This window comes from Rutidosis leptorrhynchoides, chromosome 4 (genome assembly GCF_046630445.1).
Source record: "Rutidosis leptorrhynchoides isolate AG116_Rl617_1_P2 chromosome 4, CSIRO_AGI_Rlap_v1, whole genome shotgun sequence".
Lineage (NCBI taxonomy): Eukaryota > Viridiplantae > Streptophyta > Magnoliopsida > Asterales > Asteraceae > Rutidosis > Rutidosis leptorrhynchoides.
The window spans coordinates 456,389,708-456,405,720 of record NC_092336.1 but is presented as its reverse complement, the minus strand read 5'-3'; the positions used below and the strand labels follow the sequence as shown (position 1 = coordinate 456,405,720).

Here is a 16,013-nt window from a genome sequence, read left to right as displayed (position 1 = left end):
TCTTGTGTAAATCAACAAAACAAAGGTACCTGGATACGCAATTGAGCTTTTGGTATTGACTGTATGTCTATCATTTCAGACTTAACGAGGTTCCCACACTCGATTCATTCTCCTACACATAAATAACAATCAAAAAATAAAATTTATATACAACTATTATCAGTTTTGACGGTTTAGGAATGTAGTAATTGAGGTTATGATAAGTTCTTAGGTCCCCTTTTCTAGCGAACACATATGACAAATTTGGTAAATATACATTTATTCAAAGGAACACTGCCATGTAAGATAACTTACTTGGAATTCTAGTGTCTTCTTAAGTTGTTCCATAACTTCTTTAGCTGTTGGTGGGTTTTCTCTTATATCATTTAAACACCGGTAGGCGATTGTTTGAAATGCACTCAGTGCTTTCGGCACAATCTGTGCCTTTATAGCCTCAAAGACAACCTCGTTGTGTTTTCCTTCTTCAAATCTCTGTTTAATGAAACTAGGTAGATACTGACCTTCGTGTTTGCAGAACCAAAATGTTGATCTACCACACAAGATCTCAAATAAAACAACACCAAATGAATATATATCGGATTCCATGGTTAGGAAACCAGATCTTCGGTAAAGTGGGTCCACGTAGCCCTCTGTGCCGCATGCACGATCGATGATATAGTTTGTTTCTTGATTTATTGCGCTTATCAAGGAAAGCCCGTAATCAGCAAGTTTTGCTTTCCACTCATCATTTAACAGAACGTTTTCTGTTTTTATGTCCCTGTGTATCACCTTTGCCCGTAATCAACATGTTGAAAGTCCTCCATGAAGGAACTCCAATGCAGTTGCAACATCAATGCATATGTTAAGTCGTTTCGTCCAAGTAAGACGAGCATCATTTTGGTACCTATCAAGGCTTCCTCTTGATGCATACTCATAAACGATGACTTTTTCATCCTTTTCATCACAATAGCCAACCAAACGAATGACATTCTCGTGCTTATACTTGACAAGAATTTGGAGTTCATTCCGAAATTGTTTTTCCCCTTGACCACCTGATGTATCCAATCGCTTCGCAACAATGGTATCGAATCCATCACCATTAGGAACTTTTCCTCTATAAACGTTTCCAAAGCCTCCTTTTGCCTTATGTTATAGATAAGTATTTATTTAGAAGGATAGCAAGACTAATAGAATTCTACATTTTTCATGTGCTTAGACACTCACTTGTATGATATATCCATATCAGTAATTCAAATCAACCTAAGATAGTTTAGTGGTTGGGTCGTGATATCATTATAAGAGGTCTCGTGTTTAAACCTTACTAGCATCGAGGTGACCAAAAGAGTAGAACCGGTCACGGGACCTCTGAAGTTCTATCTGTACTTTATGTATGTTAAACTAACATGATTAAAAATTAAAATATGTAAGCACTTTTATTGGTGTTAAAGATATATGAAAGAATATTAAGAGAGAAGCTTCAACTTACTTGGAAGAATAAGGCGTGCTCAAGCTCCTCCACAACAACTTTCATTGTTGGACGTTGGTCCTGAGTTTCTGCTAAGCATTCATACGCAATTTTAATAAATGTTTCCAAAGAATTCTGATTAGGTCCTCTATTTAGGGTAAACTTGTAATCCCGAATTCCTTCCTTTATGTTAGGATCTATCAATTCCGTTAGTGTCTGCTCATGAAAATGTCGTTGTGCCACATAAGCTATCCCTCTGTCACTCTCTTCAATGTATGTTGGGTCATCGGCTAACCTCCCACAAAGAACTTCTAACAAAAGTACTCCAAAACTATATACATCTGATTTTCTTGTAAATTTATGGTTCTTTTGAAATACTGGATCAGCGTACACAGTTTCCTCAATCCTTTTAAGATGAGGAACCTCACCATCTTGATTCCTCGACAAGAGCACTGAGTTCAAAAAGTAAAAAATTCCCCCCCCCCACACCACAATTCTCGTCCAACCCAATGTTACTGCTCTGTATACAACAGTTAATGATCATCTTTTGATCTTCCATTTCATGGTGGAGATATTTCAATCCACGTGCAACATCAAGACATATTTTCAAACGTTTTACCCATGTAAGATTACTTGGCTTGTCGTCGTTGTTGATGTTCTTAAGATGATCACTGAGAAATCCATTAGAAGCATGATCAACGACAAGGAACTTATAAGCACGTTCAGGACAAAACCCATGTAGAGTGACTATGTTGGGATGCTTACAGTTATTAAGCATTTCAATTTCTGTGATGAACATTTGATTTGCTTTCTTACCTGGCATGAATTCTTTTACATATACATTTTTCTCAACTTTGGGTAGTTCGCCTTCATGTATAACATAGTGTCTCTCAAAACGTGATTCCCATGTTTTTACAGCTTCTAGTATTTCATCGTGCGGAATCTTCAAATGCATCAAATGTTTAGCATATATTAGTTTATCTTCATCATCATAATCATCAACGTCATTGTCATTATCATCATCAAGATCCCAATAAGGAGAGCTAAAGTTACGAAGGCCTAGAAGTGGTAATTGTTCATCAAAAATTTGGTCCTCCACCTTTAAGCAATAAGTAGAACAAAAGAAAGTAAATAATACACACACAAAAATAAAAAATAAAATAATGTTTCCTCAATATGTAATATACATTTTTTACTTTGATAAGTTATGTCTAGTTAAGTTTTATATAAGGTTTTGATGGAGATGGAAATACTCAAATTGAAGTCAATGCTGAAGTCAACAGTAAAGTCAATGCTAAAGTCAACACTGGAGTTAGACCAAAGAGAAACGTGGGAATGCCAGCTTGAGCAAGTGATTATCAGTTGAGAACTAACAGCAGAAGGAAGAAAGATTTAGTTAGTTAGTTGTTTGTTATAATTGTACACGTGTCATAATCTGGTAGTATAGTTATTTGGGTATGAACGGTAGTGATGTAATCGCAATGTAACAAAACTGTTGAATGTTAATGAGAAAGATAACAAATTTCTGAGAATTGAACTCTTTTCCTTTCTAATTGCTTTGGAGACTTGGCCGTCTTGAATAATGAATAGGAAATATCAGGTTTTTTGTTGTTTGAGTTGGTTAATTACTAGCAATAGGTATTAGAGTAATCACGGGTTGGTTATTGTTTACATATGTTATTAACGGTGTAAGATATTAACTTACTTGAAGGAGTAAAGCCTGCTCGAGCTCATCGACAACGACATTCATTTTTGGCCGATGGTCTGGAGTGTTCTCTAAACACACAGACGTAATTTCAATAAATTTCTTTAAAGAAGCTTTGTTGAGTCCACTTTCTCTATTGATTGTAGAATCTACCTTCCAATCTGTAGTTCCTTCGTTGATGTATGTTTGCAAATAATCAGCCAAATCTAGTTTAAGTGTCTCTCGGATAAAGTTGGTATCGACTGGTTTCCCAAGTAGAACCTCTAACAAAACTACTCCGAAACTATATACATCTCTTTCTCTTTCAAACTTAGTACTTGTCGTCATAAATTCTTTGTTAATTTCAATCTTTGCCCCGCAATTCTCATCCAACACAATATTTTCACTTCTTATATTACAATTTATGATCATTTTTTGGTCTTCCATCGTAGTGAAGATATTTCAATGCATGAGCAACATCAAGGCAGATTTTCAATCGTTTTGCCCAAGTAAGAACAAACTTGTCTCTTAACTTCCCACCAGTATTCACTAAGGTTTCCATTTGAAGCATGCTCAATGACAAGAACCATCTCAGAACCTTCATTACAAAATCCAACTAGAGGGACTATCTTGTGATGCTTACAAGTAGTAATCATTTCAAGTTCGCTAATGAATACTTCTTCTCCTTTATCGCCTTCTCCGGCGAATATGCGTTTTATAACCACAGTGCTCAACCTTTTTTGGTAGGCCATCGTTATTATTCCCTTCCAGAGAGGAAGGATTTAGTTTATCAAAATGGTCGAGTTCAACTTTGTATAAGTTATAATATGTTGTCATCCCAATTCGGTATTCATAAGAAAAGTCATTCGTCGCCAACATTATATCACCGAGTCGAATCTTCAAGTCACTCACTTGAATATTCAATTGTTTTAATTTATTTTTCTGCAAGACGAGCGGAAATGATGTTACTGTGACACTTGAAAGACGACTGGGGATAATTAATAGTATACATAGAGAAACTATGTATGAGATATTTCTTTTATAAAGCTTTTCCTCATGAGAGAAGTTTTTACTACTTTTGAATTGATACATATATACCAAAGACAACAAAAGTAGAGTCAAACTTAATTTGTGTTCTTGGAGTTCTTTAGTTAGAAATTCGAACATCAAAACTACTTCCTCTTCCCATTCAGGTATGTAACGAATGATTGACTTGAAAATGTTAATAATTTCATGTTTGAAAGTAGATCGCAATGAAAAGGAAGATGAAATACATAAAATAATTTAAAAGGTTATAAGCACGTGAACTTAAACTTAACGGGACAATTAACTTTCGTTAGAGCTAAGGGTACAATTGAGAATAAATAATGTCATTGAGGATTGTTTGTGTAGTTATAAATTGAGAGGGATGAAAAGAGCAAAAAAAAAAAAAAGTAACAACACAGATAATTTAAGCAATTTTGTCTAGTTATTAAAGTAAAAAATAGTAAATAAGATGTACAAATAGTTTTCCATGAAACGCAATAGTAATAATAATCAGTAATTAGTACGAAGTAATAGATAATAACCCAAAATAAAAACAAACTTAATTAATCGATCCATCACAGACTGAATACGTTCATTTTGTAACCTCTATATTAACAACCCATTTGTTGACAGTTACTTTACCATCAATTAAAACAACAAGAAAGAAGTTAACGCGGAATTATAACAAATTACTATAATAGGGAGTATAATGAATGCTACTAAAGGAATAAGGATGTTACCAGATTATCATATGAGACCTGAAGTTCCAATGCGTTCTCAAGTTCATGTGTAATACTGTTCATATCAGGACCGTGTATTCGTTCTTTATTTATGCAAGAATATGATATGTTTGAGAAGCTAGTGAGTGATTTTTCGGACATATGATTCCTTAAATCTGGAAGGATTATATCATTCACTGTGTCGTTTTCATAATGAAATCTGACCAATGATGCCAAAAACATATTATCCTCATCCGCATTTGGAATAAATGCTTTCCTCCCACATAATATCTCCCATAAAACAACGCCAAATGAGTAGATGTCTGACTTGTGGGTCACACCTCCGGTCTTCGGGATTTCTAGGTCCACATACCCTGTTGTGCCAATAGCATCTGAAAGGTGAACCTCCTTTCGGTCTACTGAATATTTGACAGTATTCGAAACCCGATAACTTGGGCATAAATTTGCTATCCAATAATATGGTGGAGTTGTTGACGTTACGATGTATGAATTTTTCTTTTTTTTTTTGAAATAGTAATATTTGGTAACATGTTTACAAAACTAGAAATTTTGAAAAAAACTTAATAAAACTAATAAAACCGGAGTTTCAAACTCCGGTTTGGCCAAATCGGTGTTCTAAAGTCCGGTTTCTATCTACTTTGCCCACATGGCAGAGTGACATGGCAAACCGGAGTTTCAAACACCGATTTGCCGCGTGACATTTTTTTTTTTAAGGGATTCTGGGATGAGCTCATTTATTTTTTTAGAAAAAAGTTTTAATTGTTTTTGCTAGATTTAAGGGATGAATATCAATTATTAATAAGCTAATTTGAAACTTCTTTTAATATAGTTTGAGAAGTGAAAGTTCATATAGTTATTACTCGGTAATACGTATGAATTTGTTTGAATGAATGTAATGTTGGGAAATGGAATGGACTCTGAGCTGTGTGATTTGGTCTCTATGCATGAGTAAAAATTAGTTGAGAAGTCATCATGTCATCTACGCATTATTTAACTATATATATATATATATATATATATATATATATATATATATATAATTTTTAGAACAATTAAAACTTTTTTCTAAACAAATAGACGAGCTCATCCTAGAATCCCTTAAAAAAAATGCTACGTGGCAAACCGGTGTTTCAAAGTCCGGTTTGCCATGTCACTCAGCCATGTGGACAAAGTAGATAGAAACCGGACTTTGAAACACCGGTTTGGCTCAAACCGGAGTTTCAAACTCCGGTTTTACTAGTTTTGTAAAGATTTTTTCCAAATTTCTAGTTTTGTAAACATATTACAAAATATTACTATTTCAAAAAAAAAAAATCACGATGTATGACAGAATAACTGCGTCCATCCTCATTATGGATGTAACTTAATGCGCGCGCAACACCAACACATATCCTCAATCTTTGGATCCATGTGAGTCTCTCTTTGTTTATATGCATCAAGAGACTTCCCTTGGCACAACACTTGTTTATAATGATCTTCTCATTTTTTTGGTCACAAAACCCGATAACGGAAACGAGATTTTCATGATTGAGAATCGAAAGCATAGAGAGATCTCTGTCCAGAACTCAATGACTCCTTGTTGATACCTAGGGTCTAATCTCCGAGCAGCAATTTTCAACGACTTCCCGGACCGTAAGAGCTGTCCCTTGTACACTTTTCCAAAGCTGCCCGATGATATTTCTGTCATCAAAGTTGTTGGTGGCCACTAGTATGTCATCAAGTGGGACTTGTAAGCTAAGTGAGCAAACTCCCTGATTGTAGATGTCATTTATCTGTTAATCAAATGATAAAGATCCGAGTAAAAACCAATAATTTGCAGATGATTGTAAAAGTTATAGCGAAGGGAATTGAAGAAAATATATAAGAAACCACACACACATATATGCAAGCTACTAGTAGACCTTTAATACTGTCATAACTTTTCTAAAATGAATGCAAAATTTTTATACTGTAAAGTTGATATTCGCTCATAGAAAATTACAAATAAAAACTGGGTACATGTCGGTATTAAGGTTTGGTCAGACCGTCGTTACGCTTTCGTGAGGTACGAATCCGGTGTGATTGCTGATGCTGCTATCAAAAAGATGAACGGGGTCTCTTTATTTGGTAAGAAGCCGTTCGTTGGTACCGCTTCCCGTAACCATAAATCTGGTCCTACTTCCGTGGTTCTTAATCGGGTACGTTCTTCGATTTTGAGGGTTAATCTTTGTGTTAACTACGATCTGGTTAACAAATTAAGGTCATATGCCCTTCTGATCGACCATCGTCCGTTTTCATATCGTAAATTAATTTCTATTTTAACCCGCAAAGCTGTTCTCGCAAACCAAATCATTAAATGGGGTTCGTTTGGATATATCGTGATGTGTATTGACGAAGAACACTTAAACAAGATTTGTTCCGAACACCCTAGTAAAGATGGTTTGATTTCCATCTCTCCCTTTTCAAATCGGGCTGATAAATTCTTTCGATTTTCTTGGATTGAGATATCCGGTATCCCGGTTAGTTTTTTTTTCTTTTCGGAATGCAACATCAATGAGTTAGCAGCAGGATTTGGAAAAGTCCTTTTCGTTGTTCGTTCTTCGACTGATTTGAAACATATTGGTACGGCTTTTGCGTTTATTGAATTAGAGAGTCCGTTGCTTGTTGATGTCACAAATGAAATTCGAAATAATTTGGGGTCGGAATCGTTCTTCATTCATGTAAGCGAAGTTACTCCAAAAGTCCAAATGATTATTGTCATGTTTTGATGATGAGTTCCCACCTACAGTTTTGGCAAATTATAATCGGGCGGTGTGTGAGGGTGATGTAATTGCTAAAGGTGATCGTTTGTTAGATAGATTGTTCCCTTCTAATCATAGGTTTACCAGTAACGAAGGGGTTTCTATAACAGGTTACACAAAATGTGAAGCGACATTTGAACGTCGGGCTTAATTCCGTAAGTGTTGATCCACCGGCCACTGATTTGAATGAGGTCCCTTCTGTCCTCGATAGTGATACGGTCAACTCTGCTTTAGTTGAGTTGATATTATACATAATAATTGATATACATATTAACGGATGAATAGTTGATATAACTATTGACGGATGAATTTTGTCATGCTCGACCCATTTGATCCATTCACAATACCCATTAGACCTGTCTCTATTTATGGAACTTCAGGATGTGATACCCATTTGACCCGTTCTTTTATATTTTGTATAAGACCCAATAGGTTAAAGAAAAAACTCATTGAACTTTTTTTAAATTTTGGTTTTATTAATAATAGGCCTAATTATTTTCAAGACCCAATTGACCCGACAGCTTAACTCATTCGACCCAAATTTGAGAGTATGGGTCTCAATTGCCAGGATAGTAACCTTCTCCATCGATCATCCACTTTCCTGAAGCTCGAGTATCATATAACACATAATTAATCTGTATCAGAAAATGACATTTGAGTTTCATTAAGCCACACTTCAAATGAAACACTAGACATTCAATCACGTTTTAATCTCTGGATATGGAAAGGAATTGATCAGTTTTAATACATTGTACTGGTCGGTTTTGATTAACGTTGGATTGATTCAATATGTTTTTATTTGGTTACGATTTATATCCATATAGTTTGATCTATACATGGAAGGTCCTATTGGTAACTATGGTAAGAAGCCGTTTGATAGTAATTTTGATAAGCAGTCGTTGCTTGTTCCTTGTGGTACACGAGCTGTTATCTCCATCTTGATCCTTGGGAGATGACGTAAACCATGAGATCGATCCCGAGCCTAGTAACTATTCATCTATTTCTAACAAGTACTTCCACATTTAAGAGGTGAAATTTAAATAATCTATTAATTTAGCTTTAGTAAATTGAATATTTGATTGACAATAAAAATAAAAATAATAATAAGAAAAACAAAGCTTCTCATGAGCAGATTACAATTCTATCAAACAGTACTAATGAAAAAGGTACAACATATAGCAATTGAAACACGATTTCCATTTAAATATCAAACTCCTACTGTTCTGAGAGCTGGGATCCGGGATCAAATTATTATTATTTTTTTCCTAAAACCACAATGATATAATTAAAAATAGTTTATCAAAGATATAAAAAAAATAGCTCTTTTTTGGATCAAGAATACAAAAACGGGTAATATTCATGAAATTTGTTACGGAAACAAAATCAATTCCTGGGAGTTAAAAGACATACCTGGATATGCAATTGTGCTTTTGGTATCGAAAGTATCATTTCAGGTTTAACGAGGTTCCTACACTCGATTCATTCTCCTACGCATCAATTAAACAATCAAAAATAAAAATGTATATATAACTATAATCAGTTTTGGTAAATATACATTCATTTTAAAAAACGTTGCCATTGTAAAACTAAGATTAACTTACTTGGAGTTCCAATGTCTTCTTAAGTTGTTCCATAACTTCTTTAGCTGTTGGTCGATTTTCTCTATCATCATTTAAGCACCGGTCGGCGATTGTTTGAAATGAACTCAATGCTTTCAGTACAATCTGTGCCCTTATAGCCTCAAATACGACCTCATTGTGTTTTCCTTCTTCGAATCTCTGTTTAATAAAACTAGGAAGAAACTGACCTTCATGTTTGCGGAACCAAAACGTTGATCTTCCACACAAGATCTCAAATAAAACAACACCGAATGAATATATATCTGATTCCATGGTTAAGAAACCAGATTTTCGGTAAAGTGGGTCCACGTATCCCTCTGTGCCGCATGCATGATCGATGATATAATCTGTTTCCTTATTTATTGCACTTATCAAGGAAAGTCCGTAATCAGCAAGTTTTGCCTTCCACTCATCATTTAATAGAACATTTTCCGTTTTGATGTCTCTATGTATCACTGTTGACTGTGTTGTAACTCCTCCATGAAGGAAATCCAATGCAGTTGCAACATCAAGGCATATGTTAAGCCGTTTCATCCATGTAAGATGAGTATCATTCAAGTACCTATCAAGGCTTCCTCTCGATGCATACTCATAAACAATGACTTTTGCACCTTTTTCATCACAATAGCCAAGAAGACGGATGATATTTTCATGCTTGTAATTGAAAAGAATTTGGAGTTCATTCCGAAATTGTTTTTCCCCTTGACCCCCTCTTGTATCCAATCGCTTTGCAACAATGGTATCGAATCCATCAACTTTAGATACTTTTCCTATATAAACGTTCCCAAAGCCTCCTTTTCCAATGCAATTATCATCATGGAAGTTCTGTGTTGCCTTTGCTATATCTTCAAGTGAAATTCTGGGGTCATCCGTATTGTTTTCCTATAAACTACAACCGCATCAAATTTCAAGAAGTATGATACTTATAATCAACTAAATCCCAAAGTACATACAAGACAACAGAAAAGAAAATGTAGTTGAAGCTTTAACTTACTTGGAAGAATAAGGCTTTCTCAAGCCCCTCGACAACCGCTTTCATTGTTGGACGTTGATCTTGAGATTCTGCCAAACATTCACACGCAATTTTTATAAATGTTTCCAAAGAAATCAGATTTGGTCCTCTACTTGGGGCAAACATGTTGTCACCAATTCCTTCCTTTATGATAGGATCTATCATTTCCATAAGTGTTCTCTCATGGAAACCTCGTTGAGCCACATAAGCTAGCCCCATGTCACTCTCTTCAACGTAAATTGGGTCATCGGCTAACCTCCCACAAAGAACTTCAAATAAAAGTACTCCGAAACTATATACATCTATTTCTCTTCTCAATTTATGGTTCTTCTGATATTCTGGATCAGTGTATACACTTATTTCCTCAATGTTATTGAGATGGAGAGCATCTTCATCTTGATTTGGAGACAACATCACTGAGTTCCCAAAGTAAACAATCTTCGCCCCCCAGTTCTTGAACAATCCAATGTTGCTTCCTTTTATAGAACCGTTTATGATCATCTTCTGGCCTTCCATCTCATGGTGAAGATATTTCAAACCACGTGCAACATCAAGGCAAATTTTCAAACGTTTCACCCAAGTTAGAGTAATAGGCTTGTCTTTGATGTATCTAAGATGATCGTCAAGGAATCCATTAGAAGGATGCTTAATGACAAGCAAATTAAAAATTTCATTTACGTTACAAATTCCAAGTAGAGTGACTATATTCTTACGCTTACAGTTAACAAGCATTCTCGTTTCTGTCTTCACCACTTGTTTTGCTTGCTCAGTCGCTCCAGAGATGAGGCGTTTTACGTCTATAGTTTTCCGTCTCTTGGCTAGTTTACCTTTAAATATTTGATAGTGGGTGGTAGTCCTGTATTTTTCAGAAAAGTGTCTTGTAGCCAACGTTATATCATCGAATGGAATATGTAACCTACATAATTTATCTTCCTGCATAATTTTGATAACCGATTAAGAGAAAAGCGTGTTAGAGGTTATACAAGCTAATAATATGTTGGGGAATTGGTAGCAAGCCCTAACAATAATCTGATAACCACAGTTATCAGTCACCGACCAACAAACAGATAATTGACAAGAACACACAAAGATAACAGATAAAATAAGAGCAAGAAACGTAAAGAACAAGGAATTTAACGTGGTTATATCTAATCGTTTAATTTTACGATCAGTTTATTCCACAGCCAAACAGATAGTGTTTTCTTATTGATTTTTCGTAGGTGCATAAAGATACAATGAGAATAGGGTTCCAATTTATAGGGCAATAAACGAATCCTTTCCAAAACCAAAAAAACTTGTTGAACACGAACATCCTCGCATTTCGCGAGCTCACCTCGCGTTTCGCGAGGCCTTCCCAAACGCTAGAACCTACTTCCAAACGCGAGATTCCCAGCTTCCACAAAAGTTCGATCCATGCCACATTTTGTGTTTTGGACCACAATTTTGCGTTTTGCGAGATCAGCAGCTTCAGCAACTTGTTTTTGATTTGTTTCTCATCCGTTTAACATCTTCAAACTCAACATAATATTAATGAGTGAAACTTAAAATAAACGGTGTCATTTGTATGACCTTTAGAAACATGAGTGTTTGTAGAAGTAACACCATTTTTGTTAGTGTATCTAATATCGTTATTAGACATTTGTCTTATGTTATGTAAACTTAGTTACTAAGAAAACTTAGCTATTAAGTTTTCTTAGCTATTAAGTATTCTTAGTCATTAAGTATTCTTAGCTATTAAGTTTTCTTAATTATTAAGTATTCTTAGTTATTAAGTATTCTTATCTATAAAGAATACTTAGATATTTTAGTTTTCTTACTAGTTAAGAAATTATCGGTATTCGTGATACTTACCTCCTAAGATTTCTTAGAGGTAAAGTAAGTCACTTTTTGTAAGCCTATAAATAGGAGTGTAATTAAGAGTTGGAATATATAACCGACCTTCAAATTATATCTATTCTACATTTCCATTATTTATTTCAATCTACTTAGCAACAAAGACATGCTATTTTAATCTTTAGCAACAAAGTCTTGCTATTTTAATCTTTCAAGTGTAGAATTCTATTCTATTCTTGAACATTTACAGTGGTATCAGAGCTCTCTTCTTAAAGGGCTGTTTTATTCACGATAAAAAAAAAAATTATTAGACTAGACATGGCATCTAGTTCAACTGCTTAAGCAATTCCATTATTTAATGAATTGCACTATCATATTTGGGTAGTGAAGATGAAGAAATATTTGAAGTCTCAAGGTTTATGGAAGGTTATAGAGACTGATGAAGATCCTCCAGCACTCAGAGCAAACCCAACTGTTGCTCAACTAAGAAATTATGAAGATGAGTTGCTGAAGAAAGATAAGGCACTTACCTGTTTACATTCAGGACTTGCTGATCAAATTTTCACCTCAATAATGGACTTGGACACACCGAAAGCTGTGTGGGATAAAATCCAAGATACCTACGAAGGTTCTAATAGAGTAAAAGCTGTCAGATTATTGACTCTCAGACGAGAGTTTGAATTGTTGAAAATGAACGATGATGAACTCGTGAAAGATTATTCATCGCGAATAATGGATGTTGTTAATCAAATTAGACTTCATGGTGATAAGATTTCAGACCAGAAAGTGGTGGAGAAGATAATGATAAGTGTTCCTCAAAAGTTTGAAGCCAAAATTTCCGCAATGGAAGAATCTTGTGATGTTAGCATGCTTACAGTTTCTGAACTAACAAGCAAGCTTCAAGCACAAGAACAAAGGGTCTCTATAAGATCCGAAGAAAATGTTGAAGGTGCTTTTCCAGTTTTTTTCAAAAATAACAAGGCTGGAAATTCAAGACAAAACACATATAAGAGAGGAAATTATAAAGGAAATAAAAGTTCAAATTCACGAAGCTCCTCTTCAACATTAAAGAAAGGTACTTTCCCTCCATGTAAAGTTTGTCAAAATAAAAATCATCATGAAGTTGATTGTTGGTTCGAAGATAAACCATAATTTAAGTTCAATTTTTGCAAAAAGTTTGGTCATATTGAGAGATATTGTAGAGCAAAGAAAAATCAAGATCAAACAAAGGAACTTTAGTTGGAAAATGTCACTGAGGAAAATCAGGAAGCAAATGAACACTTGTTCATGGTCTCACATGTCGATAAAAGTTTAAGAAGACTTACATGGCTTCTTGATAGTGGGTGCACTAGCCATATGACTCCAGAGCTGTCATACTTTTGTAATCTTGATACTAAAATCAATACTAAAGTGAAGCTCGGTGATGGAAGAATTGTTCAAGCAAAAGGGAGAAGCACCATTGCGTTTGAAACAAAGCAAGGTACTAAATATATTTCTGATGTCTTATATATTCGTGACCTTGATCAAAACTTGTTAAGTGTTACAAAAATGATCAAAATGGCTACGGTGTGAATTTTAAGAATTCTCGTTGTTGCATCTCTGACATTACCGGTTCAATATTAGCAAATCTTGATATGGTAGATGATAGTTTCTACTTAAAGCTTGAGTTTGTGGATGAAAGTTCTTATCATGTTGTGGAAGATAATAGTATGAAATGGCATAAAAGATTCGATCATTTCAACAACCGAAAACTAAAACACATGTATACCACCCAACTAGTCAAAGATTTGCCTATAGTTACCGAAGTTGATCTTAAATGTGAAGGGTGTGAATTGGGAAAAAAATCACAGGTTGCCTTTCTCAAAATATGGTGTGACAAGAGTCACACACAAGTTAGAAATCATTCATTCTGATATTTATGGTCCTATATCTATACCATCCTAGAATGGCAACAAGTATTTTATACTTTTTATCGATGATTACACACGGATGTGTTGGGTCTATTTTCTCAACAATAAAGCTTCAGTTTTTTCTATCTTCAAGAATTTCAAGAAACTTGTTAAAGTGCAAAGTGGCAATACTTTGCGTATTTTGAGAACCGACAATGGTGGAGAGTATACTTCAAATGAATTTGAAGACTTCCTTCAACAACAAGGAGTAATTCATCAGGTCACGGTTTCATACTCGCCACAACAAAACGGAGTTTCTGAAAGAAAAAACAGAACTGTTATGGAGATGGCAAGATCCATGATTTTCGAAAAGAATTTAACCAAGACATTTTGGGCAGAAGCTGTAATGGCCCGTCCAAATCCATATGGATGAATACAATAACATTTGGTCCCATTGCGAGGTTTTGACCTCTATATGATACGTTTTACAAACATTGCATTCGTTTTTAAAAGACAACTTTCATTACAACGATAGTTGACAAGTATGCATACCATTTTACAATATAACCAAACTTTAAATGACTTAATTTGTCATTTACTTAATAATATAATCTTTTTGAACTCAACGACTCGAATGCAACGTCTTTAGAAATATGCCAAGAATGACTCCACGTAATATCTTTAATTTAAGCAAATGCACAGCAGAAGATTTCTTTCATACCTGAGAATAAACATGCTTAAAAGTGTCAACCAAAAGGTTGGTGAGTTCATTAGTTTATCATAAATATTCATTTCCAACAATTTAATAGACCACAAGATTTCCATTTTTCATTTTCATTTCCATAATCATTATACAGGCATTTCGCAATCTGCATAAAGATAAAATCATTCATATGGTGAACACTTGATAACCGAACTAACAGGATGCATATAGAATATCCCCCGCATACAGGCATTTCGCAATCTGCATGCTATATACCGGCCGTCGCAATCAGTATATATCAATCGAAGTACTAAAGCATTCGTAACCCGAATGGGACGTGTAAAGGTCCATAGATCTATCTTTAGGATTCGCGTCAATTAGGGGCCATTTCCCTAATTCTTAGGCTACCAAGCTAACAAGGGGCGATATTCGGTATTCGTAATCCAACCATAGAATATAGTTTAAGTACTAGTGTCCATTTCGTAAAACAGTTTATAAAACAGCGCATGTATTCTCAGCCCAAAAATATAATAAAAGGGAATAATGAAACTCACTTTAACAGATTTTCAATTCGTCAAAAATCAGACTTAGCCACAGATCGATTCACGAACCTATAACAAATATATACATATATATCAAAGTATGATAAATATATTCAAATTATATTTTTATTTACTTGTTGATGATTTAAGTTGTCAAGTTAGCAGTCCAACGTTAGTAGTCCAATGTTAGTAGTTCAATGTTAACAGTCCAACGTTAGTAGTCCATATATATAGTTCAATACATCACCCTGGAATAATCAAGACGTATTGTAAATATAATGTCTAAGACTCGATCACAACCCATTGTACAACTATTGTCTTTGAAGTTATCTCGACGTGTTGTGTACATGTGTCTTACGATTTATCTGACGTATTGTAAATATATTGTCTAAGACTCAATCACGACCCATTGTACAACTATTGTCTTTGAAGTTATCTCGACGTGTTGTGTACATGTGTCTTACGATTTATCTGACGTATTGTAAATATATTGTCTAAGGTTTAATCACGACCCACTGTACAAACTGTTGTCTTTGAAGTTATCTCGACGTATTGTGTACATGTGTCTTACGATTAACCAAGACTAGTATAGTATAAGGAAATATGTATAAATACATGTATAATACAAGAAAAGTTAGCTAGGACATGGTTAGTATAGATTTTTGCAAAATAATCCCGTAGCTATTTTGATGATTTCTAACCAATCTTGTTTTGCCCCTATCTTCTTCGTTATAAATCGGT

General features: G+C 34.7%; 4 protein-coding genes across 4 annotated transcripts; 1 reads left to right on the top strand and 3 right to left on the bottom strand.

The window, feature by feature from the left end:
• Positions 1 to 780: 780 nt before the first annotated feature.
• LOC139842202 (uncharacterized) lies at positions 781 to 3,575 on the bottom strand. Its single transcript, XM_071832372.1, has 5 exons — positions 3,150 to 3,575; positions 1,961 to 2,543; positions 1,466 to 1,896; positions 1,297 to 1,356; positions 781 to 1,122 (listed from the first exon to the last, which is right to left on the bottom strand). Exons 1-5 carry the CDS (start codon positions 3,573 to 3,575, stop codon positions 781 to 783), a joined length of 1,842 nt encoding a protein of 613 aa, XP_071688473.1.
• A 1,298-nt stretch (positions 3,576 to 4,873) lies between these two features.
• On the bottom strand, positions 4,874 to 5,595 carry LOC139842201 (receptor-like protein kinase ANXUR1). The gene is made up of 2 exons (XM_071832370.1): positions 5,563 to 5,595; positions 4,874 to 5,434 (listed from the first exon to the last, which is right to left on the bottom strand). Exons 1-2 carry the CDS (start codon positions 5,593 to 5,595, stop codon positions 4,874 to 4,876), a joined length of 594 nt encoding a protein of 197 aa, XP_071688471.1.
• Positions 5,596 to 9,119: 3,524 nt separating this feature from the next.
• LOC139842200 (probable serine/threonine-protein kinase PBL6) lies at positions 9,120 to 11,244 on the bottom strand. Its single transcript, XM_071832369.1, has 3 exons — positions 10,288 to 11,244; positions 9,276 to 10,175; positions 9,120 to 9,161 (listed from the first exon to the last, which is right to left on the bottom strand). Exons 1-3 carry the CDS (start codon positions 11,242 to 11,244, stop codon positions 9,120 to 9,122), a joined length of 1,899 nt encoding a protein of 632 aa, XP_071688470.1.
• Positions 11,245 to 12,528: 1,284 nt separating this feature from the next.
• On the top strand, positions 12,529 to 13,290 carry LOC139842199 (uncharacterized). Its single transcript, XM_071832368.1, has one exon. It carries the CDS (start codon positions 12,529 to 12,531, stop codon positions 13,288 to 13,290), a length of 762 nt encoding a protein of 253 aa, XP_071688469.1.
• The last annotated feature ends 2,723 nt before the right edge of the window (positions 13,291 to 16,013 follow it).

Excerpts from the sequence above, each read along its gene's own strand:
- LOC139842202 (XM_071832372.1), bottom strand. The coding sequence starts at position 3,575 with ATGGAAGACCAAAAAATGATCATAAATTGTAATATAAGAAGTGAAAAT. Across the intron at positions 1,897-1,960 it reads TAACTGTTGTATACAGAGCA|TGCTCTTGTCGAGGAATCAA; the intron begins GTAACATTGGGT and ends TTTTGAACTCAG. Across the intron at positions 1,123-1,296 it reads GTCACCTCGATGCTAGTAAG|GCAAAAGGAGGCTTTGGAAA; the intron begins GTTTAAACACGA and ends CTATAACATAAG.
- LOC139842201 (XM_071832370.1), bottom strand. The coding sequence starts at position 5,595 with ATGTCACGCGGCAAATCGGTGTTTGAAACTCCG. Across the intron at positions 5,435-5,562 it reads AATCGGTGTTTGAAACTCCG|TTTTGTAAACATGTTACCAA; the intron begins GTTTGCCATGTC and ends CAAAATTTCTAG.
- LOC139842200 (XM_071832369.1), bottom strand. The coding sequence starts at position 11,244 with ATGCAGGAAGATAAATTATGTAGGTTACATATTCCATTCGATGATATA. Across the intron at positions 10,176-10,287 it reads AGAAAGCCTTATTCTTCCAA|GAAAACAATACGGATGACCC; the intron begins GTAAGTTAAAGC and ends TGTAGTTTATAG. Across the intron at positions 9,162-9,275 it reads AGAAGACATTGGAACTCCAA|GAGAATGAATCGAGTGTAGG; the intron begins GTAAGTTAATCT and ends ATTGATGCGTAG.
- LOC139842199 (XM_071832368.1), top strand. The coding sequence starts at position 12,529 with ATGAAGAAATATTTGAAGTCTCAAGGTTTATGGAAGGTTATAGAGACT.